Source organism: Schistocerca gregaria, chromosome X, assembly GCF_023897955.1.
Source record: "Schistocerca gregaria isolate iqSchGreg1 chromosome X, iqSchGreg1.2, whole genome shotgun sequence".
Taxonomy (NCBI): Eukaryota; Metazoa; Arthropoda; class Insecta; order Orthoptera; family Acrididae; genus Schistocerca; species Schistocerca gregaria.
Window position 1 is genome coordinate 175,820,703 of NC_064931.1, and position 24,242 is coordinate 175,844,944.

The 24,242-nt window shown below is 38.1% G+C and overlaps 1 protein-coding gene across 4 annotated transcripts in view; it reads left to right on the top strand.

The window, feature by feature from the left end:
• Positions 1 to 24,242, top strand: part of LOC126297628 (protein ROP) — a 100,890-nt gene that overhangs the window by 71,268 nt on the left and 5,380 nt on the right. For 2 of the 4 annotated variants that reach the window (XR_007552556.1, XR_007552557.1), the window contains exons 6-12: positions 759 to 974; positions 1,147 to 1,248; positions 8,233 to 8,440; positions 15,854 to 16,102; positions 17,395 to 17,582; positions 17,741 to 17,895; positions 20,148 to 20,257. Coding sequence is in view for 2 of the 4 variants with exons in the window: in XM_049988647.1 (XP_049844604.1) it covers positions 759 to 974; positions 1,147 to 1,248; positions 8,233 to 8,440; positions 15,854 to 16,102; positions 17,395 to 17,582; positions 17,741 to 17,895; positions 20,148 to 20,206 (1,177 nt within the window). In the remaining 2 variants the exon portion in view is untranslated. The remainder of the gene's footprint in view (positions 1 to 758; positions 975 to 1,146; positions 1,249 to 8,232; positions 8,441 to 15,853; positions 16,103 to 17,394; positions 17,583 to 17,740; positions 17,896 to 20,147; positions 20,258 to 24,242) is intronic. The other 2 variants (XM_049988647.1, XM_049988648.1) reach the window with 1 other exon arrangement.

A 24,242-nucleotide genomic window follows, 5' to 3' on the forward strand; every position in this document is an offset into this window, starting at 1 on the left:
TGTGAAACCATATCCATTCAAAGGATTGATAAGTTTTACAGTTCAGGCGGAAAGAATACAATCACTTAACATGGAAAAATTGTATTTTCACCTGTGATAAAACGTATTTTTAACAGGGAGATCTGGGAATTCTTTTTCCTTGTCTGCGTATATACCCTGATAAAGCAATGCCATCATAATCTAGTTTGGAGAACCTTCCCCTGCCACAAATAGTGATTACTGTATTAGTTATTGTGTGAGGCATTTTAAGAGTGTAACTTACAAATTTTAATGCGGGGATAACCATTAATTTAAGCACATACTATCCTTCCATTTTATATGAAAGTATCTTTCAAAATTTAGCCCATTGCAGAGCAGTGAGCTCATAAATTTGTCGTCCTGTGGTCAGCTTGCTGCCTTTTTCTTCTATCGTTTAATTATTTTTCTCATGATGTTCCCCTACAATGTATCTGTTAATTACTGATTGTACTGTTGTAGTGCACACATGTATGTATTTTACAAAATGATTGTAATATCATTATAGTGAAAATTTCAGTTGAAATAAACTCTACCAGGCGCTGTTGGCTCACGCAAATTATCTTCTAATATTATCTGAAGTGACCATAAGTTCCTTATGTTCCAGCCTAGTCTTAAATTTGTTCGGCATTGTTTGTAGATAGGTTCACAGAAGTTTGATTTCCATTTTTAACTTGCTCCTGTCTAATAAGATAAATGTTCTGTTTTTCGAAATTTCATTTTAATGATTATCTTTTTTCCAGTGATTTTGACAAGAATGTTGAATTAGCCCAACTAGTTCAACAGAAATTAGATGCATATAAGGCAGATGAACCTACAATGGGTGAAGGACCAGAAAAAGCTCGTTCCCAGCTTTTGATTTTGGATAGAGGATTCGACTGTGTCTCACCATTACTTCATGAACTAACACTGCAAGCAATGGCATATGATTTACTACCAATAGAAAATGATGTCTATAAGTAAGTTATTTTAACATATTTTGTCATACAGCTGTATTAACAGCCTCTGCCCCCTTCTTACTGAATGTATTATTGTCTCTTTGAATTTGATACAAATTCACAAATGTAACATATTTTAAGTTATCTCTGTAAATATATACTCCTCCATGCTGAACCTTTTTCTGTGGTCTAGGTATGAAGCAACAGCAGGGGCACCAGAAAAAGAGGTGCTGCTGGATGAAAATGATGAATTGTGGGTTGAGCTCAGACATCAACACATTGCTGTTGTTTCACAGTAAGTTATAGTTTGTTTCCTAAAATCTGAAAATAAAGTGCAAATTTGTGTGTTTACACTGCCTCCTTTGTCTCTTTCATTTGACAAGCTTGTGCCAGATATTGCAGTCTTCAGTGAACTACCACATTATACATTGGGTATGGGTTTTGTGAATCTGGGGTTCCTGTACTGGGGATCTGGGAATGCTGCCTCACACCACTGGTCCTTGGGCAGGCCTTAGTGGCCATCATATGGTTCAGCAGTTGAACATTGTGTGCAACAAGGAAGTTGGCATAACCTGGATGAGAAGTATAGTACAAACCTAAAAAAAAGCCCTGAAAAAAGTTTGCTATGTATCACTGCAGTGGATGGTTGTTGATGCAAAACAGTTCTTAGTAAGCAACCTATGGAGCACATGTTACATGTTAATATTACAACTAGGATTTCCATATAATGCAGGGATCTGTCTGATGTATAATCTTCATTTCACTAGATTTTAATGTGATGTATTACACAGAAACGTGCAGTAATTTGTGTGGTCTATGGACAATTTCACAGCCATGCAACCGAAAGGCATTCAGGTGATTGTGCTCAAAGAATGATGCCTCATAACACTTACAGCACAGTGACTATATGCCGTATGGGCACGTGCAACCAGGTGTTGCTGAAGGCATCCAGATCCCTTATAGATAAGTGTACCTACAACCTGAGGGCAACAGTTACTTTGTCTTGTAATGTGCAGACTGTTCCTTTTTCTGCTACCAGAGGGCTGCACTTACTGGGTATATCACTTCAGTGGAGATTTAGTGAGCTACAAAGTAGCTTAAGTAGTTAACACATAGTTGTGTACAAAAGTAGAAATGGTACTGTGAAAGCTGTCAGAGACCTTGAATATTTTGTACGGGCATTAAAGATCACCAATAGATAGAGATGATTCATACTTTCCAGGCTTAAGTACAAGTGATAATTCATGTACATGTATTTTGGTTGTGTGTGTAGTGACTCCTTTATTTCTGTGTTTAGTAGTTTAAGCAGTGTTTACAACTTCATTTCCCTTCGTGTCTTCAGAGTACTTACACCAATATTCTTTCTCCATTTAGACAACAGACTAAACCTTCGGTTACAATCTGTAGTAAGTGGTAGTGTACACAATTCCAAGGAAAGTGTGCAAGACTAGACTAGGTGACCAGCCACAACTGCCAGTGTTCCATGTGGAAGTGGGTATAACCTCAGATTTTTTTCTCCCCAGTGAATAATGTATTTTAGTCATATCTTTGATGAATGCATCATATGAGATATAAAATGTTAAACAAAAGACAATCTTAAAAGGATCTGTGAATGGCATAAGTTGCCTGCAGTGGAAATATACTGCCTGCCAAAATATAGTGAAGCACTCAGAAGACATGGTCAGATATTAATTTAATTCTGTACATGTACACATCATCAGTGAGTGTGTAAAAGATTATTCATTGTTATAGGTAGAATGGCCAACAAAGTTCTGTAGTGCGGTTAGTGTTCAGTGTTTTTACCAGACCTGATAGTGTGTATAAGCTGCACCAACAGTGTCAGATGTTGAGTGATCTCTAGGAAGAACAGAGATGCCACTTACTCGAGAGAGGCAGCAGTGCCAGTACCTAATAGTTTGAATGGGGCCTCATTGTGGGGCTCTCTTTGGCCGGCAGATGGGATCGTGCAGTGTGCTTATTTTTTAGGCATTTGGATGTGACACTGACCTGATGTTGGACTGCATGCAGATGTGAGGGCAGTCATAGTCGTCATTAAGTTCCAGTCAACTGTGTCTTCACCACAAGGAAGGATTGCCATATTGACCACCAGACAAATTGTAACTCCTGCATCTGCCATCTGAAAACAAGTAATTGACTCGCTGCAACATTGTTTCATCCTGCACAGTTGGTTGGAGACTAGCAGCAGCCACATTAGGGAATTACTACCCCATGTAAAGGCTGCTATTAACAAAAACAAACGACTGCATATTGAGTGGCGCCATGACTGAGAAGCATGGACTGCTGAAGAATGTTGTCACATTGTTCAGTGATTAAGTGAATCATCATCAATTGTTGAAACCAAATAAGTCTTTTTTTTACATTTTTTAGGAGAAACAAAAAACTGAATACTGCCATATGTATTACTGCTACATTACTGGAAGTTTTCAGAACTGAAAGTGACTTCATTCTGGAAAAGAGCAGCATCTGTTGAAACGAAATAAGTCTGGCACTTACTTGGTTTCAACAACAAATAGTGTGAAGTGAACCACCTTTTCTACCATTTGTAGGAGCATGACATGTTTCATATCAACACCACCACAGATGACAGTCAGTGAATATGGCAGTGGGAGAGGTCCCATACTTGCAGTGTTTTTGAGAGGCGCAGCTGTACTATTGATGGCATCATCGTGTGGGGAGCCATTGAGTAAGATTTCCAGCCATGGCTGGTTGTGGCTGAGGGAACTAAAGGACTAAGCAGTATGTTACATACATCCTGTGTCTTCGTGTGTTTTCTCATGTGATAGTGTTGTGGTGCCATTTTTCAACTGTACAATGCTTTTTCAAACATGGCATGTGCCTGTATAATCTGTGTGCCTGATGTTGAGGTACATCCAAACCAGAATGGGACACACACACACACACACACACACACACACACACACACACACACACACACACAAAACAATCAAGAACTATGTGATTCCACAGTGAACTACTAAGAGAGAAGCCTACAGTGTTAAGTGTCCATCATAAACTGTAAAATACCATTGTTAGTAAGCCAACAATTTTTTTTTAATTGTACTGAAAAGTGGAGGTAGGTCATTTGTAAAGTTTCCTCAGTTCTGCAAGGATAAAGCTGTGCAATGCATCAATCAAACATGCAAATCTAAAACTATCCCTGGGCTAAGCAGGTACAAAATATTAAAATGCTTGGCAGTAACCCTATTGCAATGGAGCTTAACAAAATGCTGACTTTTAGCAAGTGTGTGTTCCTGTGAGGTCACAAAATTTTGACCTTCCAATTTTCCTTTCAGGATGAGACTTTTTGAAAGCTACATAAAGTTCATTTAAATCTGACAGCACTAGTTGTTTCTGCTTTGTTATTTTAACTTCATTTATAACAACTCTTTTGCTATCTTTGCAACCTGGGCACATTCTACTGTTATCATCTTCAAAAAACTGCTGGATCTTTTTAATTCTTTCTTCACTCATACCTAATCCTCCCTTCTTTCCGAAAACTGGAAGAATGCCTTGCTCTTATACTAATTTTTGGATTAGTTTAACCAAACGATGAGAAACATAGAATTCATGAACTGTCAGGGAGCAAATGTAAAATTTTAACTTTTTCCTCTTTAGATGTCACTAAACATTTAATTTTTGATTTCTCTGTTAAGCTCAAATATTCAGTGTCAGATGATGCTGGTGGTAGGTTTTCTTCTTCTTTAGACATAATGTTGGTATCTGTATTATTAAAGCATGATTCCAAGTCTTATCTTATTTTGTCTGAAATTTGCTGTACCTTATTTTCAATAGCTGCTTTTCTTTTTCTGCTACATCATTTTATTATTTTCGAAGCAGGAGATATTTCTAAGTTAGAACAAGCAAAATCCAATATGCCAACAGCTTCCTCATTAGGAATATAAATGTCATTAACAATGTTACATGATTCTGGTTCTGGATTCTTAGCAAATATTTTTGAGTAACAATTTGGGCACAGGGAATTTCCAGGAATCACATTATGTTTAACTTCGGAAGCTATTTCACTCTCACATAACAAGGACAAATGTTAAAAAGTTTCAAGTTTTATTTCCCTCAAACCTTCAGTAATAGGATTTTTATGAACTTTAAGTGGATCACAGCACTTTCTTTCAAAAATGTAGTTGTACTTCAAAATATATTTCTTCTTGTGATACTCTCACACTGATGTTAACAGAAGAACTTACTCAAAATTTAAACAGAGTTTGTCTAACTTCATCAAAGTCATTGATATTTTCAAGTTTTTTGAAACTGAATCGTAAACTGTTTTGTGACACACTTCACTTTGCTATCTGTCCAACAGAGCACTGTTAATCCATGTTATTGCATTCCAGTTAATCTCTCAAAATTAATTACAAATTACACATAGAACAAAGCACATAACACATTCTACACTCTCGATGAAGTATGTACATCCACTCTAACAGAGGTTTCAGAACAGACCGACTACAACAATGCCGCACGCAGCAATAATGTACCTATTGACAATAAACCTAAACGTAAATGGGCATTTTATTACCATAGAACAGAAGTGATAGCTCCTATTGTTTAATATTGCATTATTAAAAATAAATAAACTAAATGAATTTTGGGTGATAGTGTTAACTAAATATATGTCACAATTAAATTTTATTACATTGAAACAATAAACCATTTAAATAGGCAACAACCATAAGATCAGTTGTAGAGTAATGTGAATTATTTCCTCATTTTCAAAAATCCATATATCTGTTCAGTCAGATATCATTGTTGAAATTTTTACAGTACTTTGCCACCATATACCATCTAAGCCGCACTTTTTTTCTGGTTTTTGTAATCCAAAAAATCGCCTGCGGCTTAGAATCGAGTGCAAACTAAGCGGAAATTCTGAAAAATGTATGTAGGTGCCGCCACAACTAACTTCTGCCGTCAAATATATGTAGTGCTACACAGGCTTGCTTTGTAGGCACAAAGATAAATACTAGCGCCAAAACCTCTGCGTCAGTAAATAAATTTTTTTAAAAGAAGTGGAAGACGAGCTTTTTTTCTCCGCCCCGAGTTTCGACCACCACATTTTCATACATTATCCAACGAAGTAAATACAAATTCCGTATTGTTCATCTTAGAATGTAGCAGCATTTCAATGTACTACGAAAATCCGAATGGCAAGACTGTTTGGGGTTTTTGTCAATATGGCCAACTCTAGATTCTGAATTTTTTCCTACCTGTGAGAAGAGATGGTTGCTAATGGGAACTTTTATGAATTGTGAATCACATGCAGTATTCTCTTCACCATAAGAATAATATGAATATAAATATTTTGCCATGTATTCTTTCGTGTTTGCTGCTATCTCATTTAAATCCTGTCAGCCTAATAAACTACGAAACTAGTGTGAGATAACAGCAAACGCGGAAGAATATACATATCGTGTCATGTTTATATTCGTATTATTCTTATGCCTAATAGTGATACAGTCAGAAATGAAGGACGGCAATTGACTAGATTTTTAAATCTAAGATGACTAATTTCTGTGCAGAATGTAATGTACTAAAGAGGCGTCTGCAAAGATTTTCAGACGGAGAAAAATTTTTGCTAAACTCTCGTTCAGAACATCTTCTATCATACGTGGTCTATTATTTGGTTCTTGTTGATCATTATCAAAGAAAGCAGCAGTGTAAGTAACAACAAATAGCAGTCTCTTGCCTTTGTTTTGCTGTTGAGACAATTCCTCTTGCTTTTTTCTTTGTTTTTAAGCCACAGTAGCTCACACGAAAGCAAGCCATGACGCGAGCTACGACAGGTCATAAACACTCATTATCAGAATGTGACAAACAATGTGTGACACAGTACAATACCGCATTTTCAGCTTAGAGTGACGTAAACAACTATAACATAGAGAACGTCACTTATGAGATCAAAGAAAAATAAGCGATCGATTCAAACCAGAAGCACGTGAAAAAGAAAGGGTACCCGTATAAATACGGACGGAGCGCCTGACGCATAGCAATGGCTACGTGGTAAAGCTTAACTGCTAAGCTTAAGACTCGAACCAAACTACTGTAGCTGTATCGTCATTCATTCGACCTAAATTGTGTCTCACATTAAAGTGGGCCAACTTTGTTTCGATTTGGAGGTGCGGCCTAAAACTTTTCTCTCCCTTTGAATTTTGAGTCTCAAATTTCAGATGCGGCTTAGATTCGGGAAATTTTTTTTTTTTTTTTTTTCCTTGATTTAGAGTCCCATTTTTCAGGTGCGGCTTAGATTTGAGTGCGGCTTAGATTCGAGTAAATACAGAAGGTGTAAAAACTGTGCAAAAATCATATTTTTACATTCAGTCCCACATGAGATAACTAGCCCCAAACTTTACAAAAAATGAGAATTTTCAAATTTCAAAAATTCATAAAAAATTAAGGAAACATTTGTAAGTGTTCTTGCTGTATATGAGGCTAATAGTGTATGATATCTAACTATAGGAAAAAAAATACTCTCATAAATCACTCCTTGTATGTTATTTTTGGGCCTAAATAGTGGATTTTTGAAAATTTGGATAACAAACTTTGGAGGTCATTTTGACTTATTATCTTTGAATTTAGCGTATTTTGTGTAATATACAATGTTGTAGAGGACACTTTTCTAAAAACTATCAGTCAATTGCTATGTTGTAACGTAACCCAAGTCACTGATATTCATAGTTTTTCTAATGTCTCTAAACTGAAACATCATCGCGCGCTTACAAATGAAAATGGCCGCTATTCAGTATAGATGAAAGGTAAAAATTTTTAAAAAACTATTTTGAACTCTTGAATTATAGGGTAATCACATATAAAAAATTAAAATATTTAAAAATGGTCATGCAACCATTACTGGACCACTTCTTGTGGATTGACTCCATAGCTTCCCTGTATATGCCCTGTTGTGCATAAAATACCCTTCCGTAATTGTTCAGTCTTTCGGCTTATGGTAAGTAATACTGTTCTTATGTTGTCCCCCATAATTGTTGAATTCACATGTATTGTAGTTTATTGCACTAGAAAGTGTAACCGTTGTTCTGTGATTTTTTTGTCTGCAAATTACTGGAGGCTTATGTAACAGAAAATTCTATTAAAACAATTTTTTATTGCACCTGTGTTTAAATGTAACTGGGTGTGGGCTAAAGAAAATTCTTCTTAAGAAGTAATTGAAAATGGTGGGCTGTAGTTTCAACTTGTTCCTGACTTGCATCATATTTTCTTCAGAAGATTTCTTTTTTCTTTTTCTACTCAGGAATGTTACAAAGAATCTCAAGAAGTTCATTGATTCCAAACGAATGCCACAGGGTGATAAGCAGTCAATGAGGGACCTATCACAGATGATAAAGAAGATGCCACAATACCAGAAAGAGTTAAGCAAGTACTCAACACATCTTCACTTAGCTGAAGACTGTATGAAAGCTTATCAAGGCTATGTAGACAAACTGTGCAAAGTAGAACAGGTCAGTGAAAATATTACATAAGATGTTTTCTGTCTATACTGCAAATTGAAGTCCAAGCTATACATTTAGATTTAATACCAATTTAAATTTCCAGGCTTACTTTTGTGTTTTGAATATTACCTTTTAGAGGTGCTGCATGTAGTTTTTAATCCAGAGGAAGAAACATTTGAGTACAGTTATATCATAGATACTATAATTAGTTTAGAACAGTCAGGGGTATTGTATGCTGTCTACATATTTGTTACTACTAATATTCGCAAGTGCTTAATTATTTGTGCAATTTGAAGATGTTTACTTACATTGTTCATCATTAGTCACATACAGCTATAATGTTACTTCCCATACACAGTTACATTGTGTATCTAGTACATAGTTTCAGTGATGCAACAAAGATCAGATAAGGAGGTGAAAAATTGCTTCTAAATGTGAATGGATTTCACTAAAGACCAATGAGATGACAATTTGAAGCGCAAGGAGAAACAAATTAATTAAAAAAAAATCAGGGATTTCTTAACTATGGAAGCCATAAATGAATCCACAAGGAAAATGGAAACCTGCCTGCATGGCAGAGGTCAGCAGCGCATGCTTGTGCGGTGGCGGGGTAAGGTGGTTAAAGTCACGGTGGTGGAAAAAAATTTCATTGCCAGTATTTGGTCGGCAAAGGGAGGAGAAGTGGTGGCGTAAAGTTCCTGATCACGAGACTTTGCACCCATGGCCTGGTTTAAATACCAAACCTCTCCACAGTATGTCATGAAGTGACGCAGTTGATGGTGATTCCTCTGTCGGATTCATGGAAATCAGAAGCCAGGATCTAGCAGTGGAGGAAACTGCAGCAAAACTTTTCAGCCCATTTAATGAGACTTCTGCAAAACTAGAAACAGTAGTGTAATGAATTTGCTACATTGAGAATTACTAAAATCTGACAATATAGAACAAATTTAAATAATGAAAGTGATTGTACTATATATTGTAAGAGTATCTGATTTTAAGTTCTCCAGCATGATAGATTTTATTTCAGATTGCTCAAAATACACTCCTGGAAATTGAAATAAGAACACCGTGAATTCATTGTCCCAGGAAGGGGAAACTTTATTGACACATTCCTGGGGTCAGATACATCACATGATCACACTGACAGAACCACAGGCACATAGACACAGGCAACAGAGCATGCACAATATCAGCACTAGTACAGTGTATATCCACCTTTCGCAGCAATGCAGGGTGCTATTCTCCCATGGAGACGATCTTAGAGATGCTGGATGTAGTCCTGTGGAACGGCTTGCCATGCCATTTCCACCTGGTGCCTCAGTTGGACCAGCGTTCGTGCTGGACGTGCAGACCGCGTGAGACGACGCTTCATCCAGTCCCAAACATGCTCAATGGGGGACAGATCTGGAGATCTTGCTGGCCAGGGTAGTTGACTTACACCTTCTAGAGCACGTTGGGTGGCACGGGATACATGCGGACGTGCATTGTCCTGTTGGAACAGCAAGTTCCCTTGCCGGTCTAGGAATGGTAGAACGATGGGTTCGATGACGGTTTGGATGTACCGTGCACTATTCAGTGGTCCCTCGACGGTCACCAGAGGTGTACGGCCAGTGTAGGAGATCGCTCCTCACACCATGATGCCGGGTGTTGGCCCTGTGTGCCTCGGTCGTATGCAGTCCTGATTGTGGCGCTCACCTGCACGGCGCCAAACACACATACGACCATCATTGGCACCAAGGCAGAAGCGACTCTCATCGCTGAAGACGACACGTCTCCATTCGTCCCTCCATTCACGCCTGTCGCGACACCACTGGAGGCGGGCTGCACGATGTAGGGGCGTGAGCGGAAGACCGCCTAACGGTGTGCGGGACCGTAGCCCAGCTTCATGGAGACGGTTGCGAATGGTCCTCGCCGATACCCCAGGAGCAACAGTGTCCCTAATTTGCTGGGAAGTGGCGGTGCGGTCCACTACGGCACTGCATAGGATCCTACGGCCTTGGCGTGCATCCGTGCGTCGCTGCGGTCCGGTCCCAGGTCGACGGGCACGTGCACCTTCCGCCGACCAATGGCGACAACATCGATGTACTGTGGAGACCTCACGCCCCATGTGTTGAGCAATTCGGCGGTACGTCCACCAGGCCTCCCGCATGCCCACTATACGCCCTCGCTCAAAGTCCGTCAACTGCACATACGGTTCACGTCCACGCTGTCGCGGCATGCTACCAGTGTTAAAGACTGCGATGGAGCTCCGTATGCCACGGCAAACTGGCTGACACTGACGGCGGCGGTGCACAAATGCTGCGCAGCTAGCGCCATTCGACGGCCAACACCGCGGTTCATGGTGTGTCCGCTGTGCCGTGCGTGTGATCATTGCTTGTACAGCCCTCTCGCAGTGTCCGGAGCACGTATGGTGGGTCTGACACACCGGTGTCAATGTGTTCTTTTTTCCATTTCCAGGAGTGTAGGTTTTTGCTGGGAGACAATAAATTGTTTTATGGTGTGCTGGTATAGTAAAGAGTAAATAGAACAATTTGATTGATACCTCATGTTAGAGATATATTTATGAAAACTGAAGTCTTGCCCAGTTGAACATAGGCAATGTACTTGACTACGAGAAACGGCATGGGATGGAAATTGAAGGCATCAGTGAACATATAGTAATTAGAATGACAAACAAAAAATTACAGAGAACTTTCTCTGTAGGCAGTTGTCAAAACTTAAAGTAGTCTCACAAATTGGTACTGTTTGTAAGATTTCTGACAGTCAGTTTATTTAGAAAACACTAACATAACAGTTGATAAGAAATAACAATTTTCTTGTCAGAGCCACAGAAACCAAATTATGTGTGCCTAGCTTTTTTATACGTTGGTAATGAGCAATATTGAGTTACATTATTAAAGTTAAGGGTGTTTTGAAACATGAAGTGCAGATTAAATCATGACTTACAGAATCCAAATAAGGCTATATACTTGTAACATGGGGCGGGGTGGGGTGGGGGGTGTAAGTATGTCTTGCAGTAAATAAAGAAAAAGTGATGCTGGTCCTACTGAAACATTGATTTCTGGTATGTTGCAGAATGACTGTGACGGTAATATGTAGTAGGTTTTAGAATGACCATGTTGTTGTTGTTGATGAAAACTGGAACATATTATTGGAAAGAAATTGGAATAAAAAGTACTAGGCAAACCACCTAAATTAGTGAACTCATTTGTAGAAAAGTGAATAGAAATAATTTAAATAAAGCACCAAAGAAAAATGTATTTTAACACATCCTAAAAGCAATGAGAGTTGTATGTGAAAGGTTTAGCTGATGGACCAAGTGCAATGAAACTAAATTTTCTTTGCAAATTAATTAAAAATGTGCTATGTAATTACCATCATAACATACAAGGTACCGTTTTATCACTTGGGTTTTCTTTTTTACTTAAATGACCATGTTAGTAATATTTCTTTTGATATTGAAAAGGTCAGTGTGATGGAGTAAATTCGTTTAAGACGAGTTTATATATGTGTGTGTGTGTGTGGTGTTGCACAATGTAAAAGAGGAGAAACAAAACATGAATATGTAGATTTACTCATACTTGTGTTTTGCTTTATATGTACAGTAGCAATAGCAGAAGAAACCGCCACCACCAACACATTAGACCATTAGCTGCTGAACTGTTACAGAATGCAAGATATAAAGTTAAAGGAACATTTAAGTAATTTTATGTGATCTACATACAAATTTCAATGCTACCAGTCAAACCAGTTACATAAACTGCTTAGAAAGAACCAAAACACCTGCATATCAGTGGATGTATTTGGGTTTAGATACAAGGGGAACAGAGAATGGTGGAATACGCCTTATGAAAACTTTGAAAAATCTGCAAAATAAAATCAAGCAATTCTTAGATCCTCTTCAGAATGCTGTCCCCATGGTGGTGTTAGAGCCGGCCCAATCTTTGATGGCAGCCATCCCGAGGTCATCCAGTGTGTGGGTGTGAGAAGGGTTCCTGCAGTAACATACTAAAAGCTTCAACCAGCCTCAGCAGGATCCATGTCAGCAGATACCACATACACTCAATTTGTTTCCTTCCTACCTCCTTGAGGAAGGTGTGTTAGATGTGGGAGTTGTATGCTAATATTGAAAGATGAATTTGTTGCTGAAGTCTTCACTGTTTGCCTTTATAATAGGTTGCAGGGTCCTTCCACAGTACTGAATAACCCTTAAATACAGTCAGTAGCAATGATAAACAGCTAGCATCTGTATGTGATACTGGCCCAAAACATGACTTTACCATGCCCTTGCTGAACTGTTTGACTGTATGTCTGAGGTGCTCATTGGTTCATGGCTCCCTGTAGAACCTTCTGTGCCATTCAGCCATTAGATAAATCCTACACTGTTCACTGAGGAGAACCTGATGTCGCTAAGCTAGGTTGCATTCCAGGTGCTTCCTTGCCCATCTTCTTCATGCCCCGTGGTTCTGGTGGATTTTTACTGTTGTTCTTATTGGATACTTGGGGACCAAATTGATAGTGTTGAGATGGTTTCATACTTTGTTGGAAAACACAGCCTTTCCAGTCCCCTTCAGAAAGACAGCACACAGTTTTGTTGCATTCTCTTCAAAGCACTATCTCGTAGGTAGTGAACAACAGATGTTGACAATGTGTGGCTACTGTAAGGCAACTCTTCAGTGTTTTGTCTCGTGGCAGTGGTTGAGTGTTCAAATGGTTTTGCAAAAGTATTCACGCACAACTTGACCCTTTGTGTCTTGAAGTAACAATAGGTGCACAATTTAAGCTTGAGATGAACCATTGAGAAATTTTAATAGACTGGACAATGTCCACAAGCCATAATTTCCTGTTAATCATAAGGAACTCGGTGCATTCTACTGAAGTGCACTAAGCATGCATGTTTACTTTTACTTTCATTACACAGGTGGCAGTACCTAGTTATTTACTGTGCTCAATAGCAAGGGCATTGAGAAATTAATTCTAATTAAAAATCAAGGCGACATTTTAGATAAATGATAGGCTTTTGCTGAAATAGACTGAGAATTTGAAATATGAACAGAATTGTTAGAGAGATTATTTTAAGTTTTTTAAAACTATATGAAAACTGGAACATATTATTGGAAAGAAATTGGAATAAAAAGTACTAGGCAAACCACCTAAATTAGTGAACTCGTTTGTAGAAAAGTGAATAGAAATAATTTAAATAAAGCACCAAAGAAAAATGTATTTTAACACATCCTAAAAGCAATGAGAGTTGTATGTGAAAGGTTTAGCTGATGGACCAAGTGCAATGAAACTAAATTTTCTTTGCAAATTAATTAAAAATGTGCTATGTAATTACCATCATAACATACAAGGTACCGTTTTATCACTTGGGTTTTCTTTTTTACTTAAATATTTTTATCCAAAAGCAAAAAATGAATAATTCCCCAAGAGCGCTGGTAGTCTTAAGATTTTCACAGAAAAGCACAATATGGAATTTTCTTTAATGAGAAGGTAAAATATTGACACAGTAACTAATTTTTCTGCTGCTAAAGTTGTCAGTTTGTTGTGAGGGATGTAAATTTCTCTTCTAGTAAACAGTGGAATTAAACTTGATTCATGTTATGTCTTATGATGAAAGTGAGAGTAAAGTATGAAGGACTGCCATTCTTACGAAAAATTTGGACTACAAAAACAACAATAAGGAAGTAGTATGGATGATAAACTTTGTTAATGTCCAAATCAAAATCGATAGTGGGTTTTCTTGACAAAGCTCATATGTTAAATTCTCCACTTCGCTGTGAACTGAAAGAATAGAAGTGTCATCCAAACACTTCAAACAATCATTTATTTGGGATAACATATACATAAAATCATTCCCACAAATATTTAGCCTCTTTTTACTTTATCCTTTGTGTCACGTTTTCTTTCTCAGTTCTAGATGACATCAAAAACTATTTCTCCTTCAACATAGCTGAATTGTTCACGATTGAAACAATTTTCATTAAAGACTTTCTCATCTCTTTATGCTCTTAATTATGCACAGTGTAGGCCTTATATTTTTTCATATGTTGTAAAACCTAAATAACCTGTTGTTCTTTTTCACATGAGTGCTCTCCCACAACAGAGAACAAAATCTGAAAGAAAAGGTCCTCGTGCAACACTTGCGATATGAGCCAAATACAAAGCTAATAATCAAATAAAGATTAAGATAACACAAAATCCATTACTATGACACAAATGAACACAACAAAAATTGGTTTAACTTCCAATGTTAGCAGATGACATTGCACTCCACTGGCACAATAAATTTATGACTGACATCACTGACCACCTTGTGACACTGATGGTGGCTGATTTACATGCTAGCAGTGTATTGCACACTCACTGTGAATAAGCTGATTTCTATTAGAAAGTCCTTGGGCAAAACACTCATTTATTACAATCCTGAATGTGTGATGGATGCTTGCATACATTTTAGAGCATCAGATTTCATTAAAATAGAACATAATAGGTATATTTCTTGCAGAAAGATATGATAAAATTTTTGTATATTGGCTGTTTGGAAGCAGTCTATGTATTTTTCTTTAAAGAGCTCCGTAGCGGCTTATTTCAAATTATTTGGCAGCATACTTGGAAGAGCAGTACAATGAACTTTTAGAAAGAGAGCTGTGGTCAGTGCTGTAAAATGACATTTGCTTTAGCAACTGCAAACACACACTGGCATGTCCAGCAAGTGCTATTATAGAAATTTGGTAGTTATATTGCATTTGGTCACCTTTTCCTCCATGAATATCCTCAAGGTCTCCAGACCTTACAAATTGTGGATTTTGGCAGAGAGATTGCCTGATGCCACAGTTAGACAAAGGTTTATTGATGTTGACAATGAAGGTATTCATTGTCAGAGGTATGTAAAATCCTCGTCAGCACTATTCATTTATTCCTCATCTGTTGGCTGTTCTGGAGTAATAGCAGTCCCACTGAATACAAATAGTTTTGCTGTGAACTTTGCTAGGTCACTTTTCTAGTATTCAGCTATTTAATTATTAAAAAGAATGTTTTGTATATTTGTGCAGTCATTTGAAAGCTGCTTTATCTATTACCAGTAAATTTTAAGTTGATTTTTCATTTTTGTGTTTGTCATATTGTTAGAGTAAGAAAGAAATTTGTCAAAATATTGTATAAAAATAGGAAAATCTTAAATAAGAAGCAATAGATATGAATATGTGATAGTGATTTTCTAGGGGAGAAATACCAGTGAAAAGTTGTGTAGGAAAATGGTAAGGAGAGTACTATCTAACATAGATATTTAATTAGAATATATAAGCTATTTTTGCATCAGGCTTAAGTAGTTGTGATTTTAAATAGTGTTTTCCATGCTACCAGTAAATATTTTAGATTGCTTACTCTTGATTACTTTAATCACGAACAATACATTTACAGGATCTTGCAATGGGCACTGATGCAGAAGGAGAGAGGATAAAAGATCACATGCGAAATATAGTGCCTGTGCTGCTTGATCAAGGTGTGACGAATTATGATAAAATGCGTATTATTCTGCTTTATATAATATCAAAGAATGGCATAAGTGAAGAGAACCTTAACAAACTTGTCCAACATGCCCAAATTAATCCATCTGAAAAGCAGACCATTATTAATATGGCCAACTTGGGTGTTAATGTTGTTGTTGATGTAAGTAAAAAAGAACATTTTGAGTATTTTATTTAAAGATACAATACCAGTGAAACTTGCTTAGCATCCTTGAAGCATCTATTCAGAGAGAGGCAAAGTGATACGCTTTGTGCACGAGTGCATGCATTCTTCCGCTTGTGCACTATATTTTATGTTGTTTGCTGTCCAGAATTAGAGAGAGATTGAATTTTTTTATATTGTAAATTTTGCATTTTTAGTAGGTACAATGATTCAATATAGCAAAAGAATTCAGTATTGTAATCTCTTAACACAATAGTTAAAAAATGGACGCATATTTATCAGTGACAGGGAATTTGTTTGTTCCATGTGAAAGATCTGTTTTAAGCTTAATAGTATTTTAAATTGTACAGGAACCCCCTAACCTCTGGGAGCATGGTTCCCATAGTTTGAGAACAATGCCGTTTCATTGTATTTTTACTATTCACAGAAGACTGTGACTGTTAATGTTCAGATCAGATGCATTTTTTACCAGAAAGATGCAGATAACCAAAATTTACTTCCGTTACGTATAACCATAGCATAATACACACATAAGGTATTGTAGTCGAACATTTATCTTCACAGTCTAAGGTGGTGCAGTCATGGACTGTGAGGCTGATCCCAGCAGAGGTTAGAGTCCTCCCTCGGGCATGGGTGTGGTGTGTTTGTCCTTAGGATAATTTAAGTAGTGTGTAAGCTTAGGGACTGATGACCTTTGCAGTTAAGTCTCATAAGATTTCACACACACATTAATCTTCGAAAACAATGTTTCTGTTGATCAGCCATAACAGTAGATTTAATACACATTCATGGTCATTAGTCAGCTGAGCTATTGTGGCAATAAGTTAACCATGATAGTTGCAGCCTGTGGGCTCCAATTTGAATTTAGTATGTTATAAAAGGATTCTGAAGACACATTCAGTTGGCCTTGTTTTGTGGTGGTGCTGACTGTAGTGATGGTGCTGACTGTAGTGATGGTGGGTTGGAGGGAGGCTTAAAATTACATTTGATACTTTTTTCTGTTGTGTCTAAAGAAAGTACAGGTTGCTAACAAATGATCTGTTATAGAGGAACCCCCCTCTTTTTAATGAAAGTAAGAGGTACACACTGGATTTAGGATTTTCGAATTCCCTGCGGGTTTCATCACCATATGGCCAATCAACCATAATTTAAAACCATTAAGATTTATCAGATGTGAGTAGTTCCAGGTCTTATTGTGCTTATGATATAATTAATGTTCTCAAGATATGTATAAATTTTTTATTGATTTAATTTTCGATTATCTTGTGTAGGGGACACGCAAGAAATTCTACCAGGTTCCCCGGAAAGAGCGTATTACTGAACAAACATACCAAATGTCACGTTGGACACCAGTCATCAAGGACATAATGGAAGAATGTATTGAAGATAAATTGGATCCAAAACATTTTCCATTTTTGGCAGGAAGAGCTGCTCCATCTGGCTACCATCCACCAACAAGGTATTCTCTCTCTCCCCCTCTTCCCCTCCCCCTCTTCCCCTCCCCCTCTTCCCCTCCCCCTCTTCCCCTCCCCCTCTTCCCCTCCCCCTCTTCCCCTCCCCCCTCCCTCTTATGTGTGTGAGGGAGGGTCAAAATGTGATAACTCTTTTTTGTTTCAGTGCAAGGTATGGCCATTGGCATAAAGATAAAGGTCAACAAGCTGTAAAGAATGTTCCTCGTTTAATTGTCTTCATTGTTGGTGGTGTGTGCTTCTCAGAAATACGCTGTGCTTATGAAGTAACCAACACTGTAAAGAACTGGGAAGTCATTATTGGTATGTTGTCCTGAATTATCATTTTTGTAGTTGTACTTCATCATATTTAATGTTAAAACAAGTTACATTTTAATGTGGGTTATATTATAATAGGAGTAGGGAATTTGAATTTGGTTAAATGTCAATCTCTTATTTGTAAAGAATGTAACAATATTATGAAAAAGATAGTTGCTACTCACCATATAGCGGAGGTGCCGAGTCGCAGGTAGGCACAACAGAAAGTCGCAGGTAGGCACAACAGAAAGTCGCAGGTAGGCACAACAGAAAGTCGCAGGTAGGCACAACAGAAAGTCGCAGGTAGGCACAACAGAAAGTCGCAGGTAGGCAAAACACACACACACACACACACACACACACACACACACACACACACACACAGGCGAAAACAGAAAGTCGCAGGTAGGCAAAAAACACACACACACACACACACACACACACACACACACACACACACACACACAGGCGAACTGTATTCTGTGGCTGCTGAGGGACACCAGCAGCCAGAGATTGCAGTCGTGCATGCATGTGAGAGAGATCTCTGACAAGGCCATGTTGGCTGAAAGCTCACTTTTTGGAGGGTTTTTGTTGTTGTTGTTGACTTACAGTTTAAATTCACTGGTGTCCAAAATGAAAGCAACAAACGGAAATTTTGATTGTGTTCCTCTGGCTGTGAACAGTAAACACAGTTGATAGTAAAGTAGAAATAATGTGAAGAAGAAATAAGTTATGCAACATACAAAACAGTAGACAAAAACGTTATTCTTTTTTCTAACTTAATGGATTAGCCCACCTATTCCAACAACTGGTTAATGTGCTAAGTACAGAGCAACAATAATACAGGCCTGACAGTGATGGGACATGTTTTGAATTATGTCATCAATCTCATGTTGAGACAATAAAGCCCATTCTTCCTGCAGACCTGCCCGCAAGTCGTGGAGAATGGTTTGTGGACGCTGACGTGGTGCAGCCTGTCGCCCTAGTGCAGCCCAGACATGTTCCTTTGGGATTCAAATTGGGAGAGTGAGCACACCACACCATGCATCTTCTGTTCATAAGGAAACATCAGCTACTCATGCTCTGAGATTGAGCATTATCATCCATGAATAAGAAGACTGTGTCCACAGGGCCTTGCAAAAACCACACGAGATCCCAAGATCTCTTGATGATACCTGACAGCAGTTAAATCTTGCCAATTAACTCGTACAATTTCATGAGGAGATGTTCTAGTGATAATTCCTTCCCACACCATTAAGGATCCTCCTCAATATCAGTCTCTTTCCATAATGTTTGGGTCACAAAATCGTATTCCACATTCCCTCCTGATGCGAATCCATTGAGAATCATTGTCCAGACCAAATCGATTCTCATCAGTGAAAAGAACATTGATCCACTGTTGGACCATTGGACCATCTAGGTGGCATGTTGACGACTCTACTCTAGACATTCCCTTCTGTGAAGGTGCATCAGAGGTACACATACAACAGGTTTTCGGCAATAAAGGCCACTCTGCCAAAGCCTTCTGTACACCATTTCCTTCAATACAGCATGTCCAGTGGATGCTGTCAGGTCAGATGCCAGTTGCTGTGCAGTGCTTAGGTGGTACCATTGTGCACTTACAGCGAAATAACGGTCCCCTCTTTCTGATGTCATACATGGGTAGCTCTGTTCTGATCTTTGGGATATAGTTTTAGTCTCTCTAAACAGTTGGCACATCATAAAAACAACAGAATGATCCACATCAAGCCATTGAGCCCTATCAGTTTGCAACTGTCCTGCTTCCATTCTTCCTATGGCCCACCACTGCAGAGTCTTTCAGGCACCTCCTCTGTGGCATACTGCACCATCCGTGACCGTGTACACAGCAATTGATGATGTAGGACTACCCAGCAAACATTACTCCTGTGGCTAGGTGACCTGATGTCATCGTTGGCTTTATCTATTGACCAGATTACATCTTCCGTGCACAACATGATTGTACGGACATCTGTTGACAGTTCATATGATCATCTCCTATATCAGACACAGGACAGGGAAACAGTGATTTGTTGCTTTAATTTTGGACACCAGTGTAGTTATCTAACTGTGCTGTAGTCAAACTGATACTAGATGATGGTGGACTTCTCATTTATAAACAAGCTGTTATGTTCTGAAATAATTGAAACTTCCAGACCTTTTGGGTTGTGTGCATTACTCCCTTTATCTTTTTCATCTGTGTCAAGTTGCTATTAATTTGTTGTTTTTTTTTCCTGTAGGCTCTTCTCACATTATGACGCCAGAGGACTTCCTCAGTAATCTTACGAATTTGAGCTAATCTGTTAGCACAGTATATCTAGCCTGCCCAAAAAGGTTAGCATGTGTATTTGTAAGTTCTCTTTCATTTTTGAGAAAGCACACTTTTTATCATAAAGAAAATTTAGTGATTGTTTAAATAGTAGATTAAAATAAAAAAGTTTTAAAGCTTCAAAAAGATCTTGAACAACAGTTGATGCAAAACCTTAATGAGAAATCAAAGTTAAACCTTAGTAGTAAATGTAGTGTCCATATTGTAATTTTTCTAAATTTTAGTAATGCGTGAAGAATTCATATCAATACTTGTTCCTTGCTGTGTTGAAGGTGGTCATCAATATATTGCTAATGTAGAGCAATATTAATAACACAAGGAAATATCAGTTTTTCTGAGAGCTTTTTGTAGTTTGATAAAAAATATCAAAGTAAAACCGTGACATCAGAAATTTACGTATCGGTGCCACCTTTGACAGAAATGACTACGTTGGACTTTGTCATAGTTGTGTGAAGATATTTTCATTGTGATTGTCACTATTTCATTAAAAACAATTTTGCTGACAAAAGTCAGTTATGTGACCTTTTAGGCCTGAAAGCACATTCGTCATGTGTAGAAATGTTGAAATGTTGTTAAAGAAATTTTGCTTTCATTTGCTTACAAAAAATAAGTTTTGTGAAATGAAGCAGAAGGCATATGCAGTTTGTAACAAGTCAACTTGGAGTACATAGCTTCATCCACACTCTCCTAAAGAAAAAAAACTGCTTAAGACAGGACTTTTCACACAGGTTGACAAGTATTGTACTATATGAAATAAAATCGTCATAACTTCTGAATGGTTTGTGTTAGGACATTCAAACTTAAGTTAGCTGCAGGGTATGATAGGAATTAGTATGTTGCTTTAGTGACGAAGCCCACTTGGACTTGGATTGGTTTCTCACTAAGCAAAATTGGGGGACTGAGACTGCTCATTTCACTATCGAGAAGTCTCTTCACCGACAATGGGTGACGGTGTGGTGTGCAGTGTCCAGTCGTGAAATAATAAGTGGGATATTCCTTGATGGCACGGTGACTACAAAATGGTATGTGAAGGTTTTGGAAGATGATTTCATCCCCATTATCCAAAGTGACCCTGATTTCTACAAGATGTGGTTCGTGCAAAACAGCAGATCTTAGCTGCACTCATCAACATTTATTTTGGGACCTGGCGCTGATAACCTCGTTGTTGTGTGCCCTAAAACATTAATCATCATCATCGTGTAAAACAGCGCTCAACCCCCATCAAAGTAGGAGAGTTTTGATGTCCTGGAGGAGCACTTTGAGGACTGCATTCTGGCTCTGTGTACACAGAGGCCACTGGCATGGGCCTTGATTGGCTGCCATATTCTCCGTATCTGAACATTTGCAACTCCTTTTCGTGGGGCTATATTAATGATAAGGTGTACAGCAGTAATGCCAAAACCTTTGTTGGGCTGAAAACAGGCATTCAGGAGGTCAACAGCATTGATCTTCTGACACTTCAGCGTATTGTGTAGAATTCTACTAGTCATCTGCGCCACATTATTCCCACTGATGGCAGGCATATCGAACATGTCATAACCTACATGTGAATAGCTCTAGTGACGTTTACATGTTGAATAAAGTGTGTGCATGCTCAGTGTGTAACTGATTCCTCCCATGCTTTCCCCATATAGTTCAATAATTGTCACCCTGTAGAAATAGAACTCTGTGTGTGTGTGTGTGTGTGTGTGTGTGTGTGTGTGTGTGTGTGTGTGTGTGTGTGTCACACACTGACACTAGGTCTCACTAAGTTTTGAAACAGCGCTACTGGCCACTGTGCATGCACAGCATGAGGTTGCACAATTCACTGGCAAAACATAAATGTAGAGTCGAATACAAAACCCCACTTAAAACACGAAAAAATGATTTGTAATTTAAAGTTTGACAATTCTTCATGCACTAGAGGATCACTTACTCTATTAAGGGGAAATGTTAACTCTCCTGGTGGTGACATTTTCTGACAGGTACAATAATTTCTTTGGTCTTACACAATAACTTCTTCCAGAAAGGTTTCTGAGCTGTTGCCACCCCCCCCCCCCCCCTCCCCCTTTTTTAAGTCGTGTAACAAATGTCCAGTTTGGAGATTGCTCTTGTTCAGAATATTGTCTGCCACATTAGTTAAAAATTCATGCACAGGAATGCTAATTGTAACGAATATGATGGTTGGTGGATGCTTTATAAAATGTAGTATCTCAGCAAACTTTAATTTGATCGATTGGCGACTCTATGGAGTGCGGTGTGCACGATGACCATATATGTTAAATTAAAAGGAAGGTCAATGTTGACCGTAATATTGAAGGTTAATTGGTAGCAAAATTGATTTTCAATCGCATAGTGGTCATCTTCAGTGCTGTGGTGTACAAATTAAACTCATAGGCACTGGTATCAAGTTGTTATCAGTAGCCAAAACTGAGAAACAATCGTTTTTGTGTTTGCATTGGAAGGATTTTGGTATATCTGCTGAGTGGAATTTCTTTGGTTGGCATGGAAAACCACTTTTCAGTGGAATTGGAGGGCCAGCTATAAGATTGGTTGTTTGTGCTAGTTTGCAGTGACCTTGCTTTCATAGTTTCTTGGATGCGTCAGTGTATATAGTTTAAAGAATTCTCTTTCAGGATATAGCAAGATAAAAATGATTAAAAAAGTATAGTTTAGATATGAGCCCCCAAAATTTTGCACCTAAATTTGCAGGTGCATGTACATGTTGTGTACAGAAACAAATGCTTTTAAATGAAAGATCCTGACATTTTATGTTGATGGATAAATCCAGGCATCCAGGAGTTTCAGAACCTGGTTCATGAAACACATGAATTCCCTAAAGAATACCTGCTCATACTTCTTCACAGAACAATTAATGGGATGAGAACTACAATCTAACAACTGTTGAAACAGATCCACAAATATTTATAACATGGTAATAGTGTTCACTTAATGTTAAAAGAAAGCTGCTATTTACAAAAGGCATTAGCTGAAGGCAAAAATTAATAAATAAGAGCTCATAAAACTGCATTAACATTTTCTTTATCACCTAAATGTAACTAATTTAAACATTATGTAATAGTGACATTCAAGAGACCAGAAACTTGATGGCAGATATAATCATGCAAAGAAATTGTGCTCTAATGCTGTTTACACTATGGTTAATTTGTGAGCAGGTGCCTGCCTCTATGGTCGAGTGGTTCTAGGCGCTTCAGTCCGGAACCACGCGGCTGCTATGGTCGCAGGTTCGAATCCTGCCTCGGGCGTGGATGTGTGTGATGTCCTTAGGTTAGTTAGGTTTAGGTAGTTCTAAGTCTTGTGTATTGATGACCTCAGATGTTAAGTCCCATAGTGCTTGGGGCCATTTGAACCATTTTTATGAACAGGTGATCAGCAGGCCACAATACCAGAAGATTGGTTATATACATTTTATGCATAATGATAAACATTTGAGATGGTTAGCAAAAGGAGTAGACGAATTACTTGAGTAGTACATTTTAAGTTTTCATCATAGATTCATAAATTTGTAATTGTGAAAGTTAGCTGTAATCAATTTCAGTTACAGTAACAATTTCGGTTAGAGGTGGAAGGCTGTAGGAGAGACATACATTGCGTAACAGTTCGGTTAGATGTAAATAAATGAATGAAAAGCTATTTTATTTTCAATATACGGTGGTAACAGCATTCAAAATAATGAGACCATGTATCTGTGAGTTATCAAAATAAAAGCTTTGCGATGAAGACTACATCGTGCAAAACTTAGTTTGAGGAGAAGTGATTTTCATCAAGGTGGACCCAAAAATCCTGCATTGTTTCCTGCAGGTACAGACCAATCAGGAGAAGGGTAAATGACTAAAAACAGGAAGTGATACACTACACTGCTGTCCAAACAATTGATGTCACATTTGAAGATAAAATCATGCTGACACATTCCAGCGTGTTCTATTTGGCACTTATATATTGTGTGAAGTTTCATCACACATAAGAAAAATAAGTCAAATCTTCACTTTCGTAGTATGAGTAAGTG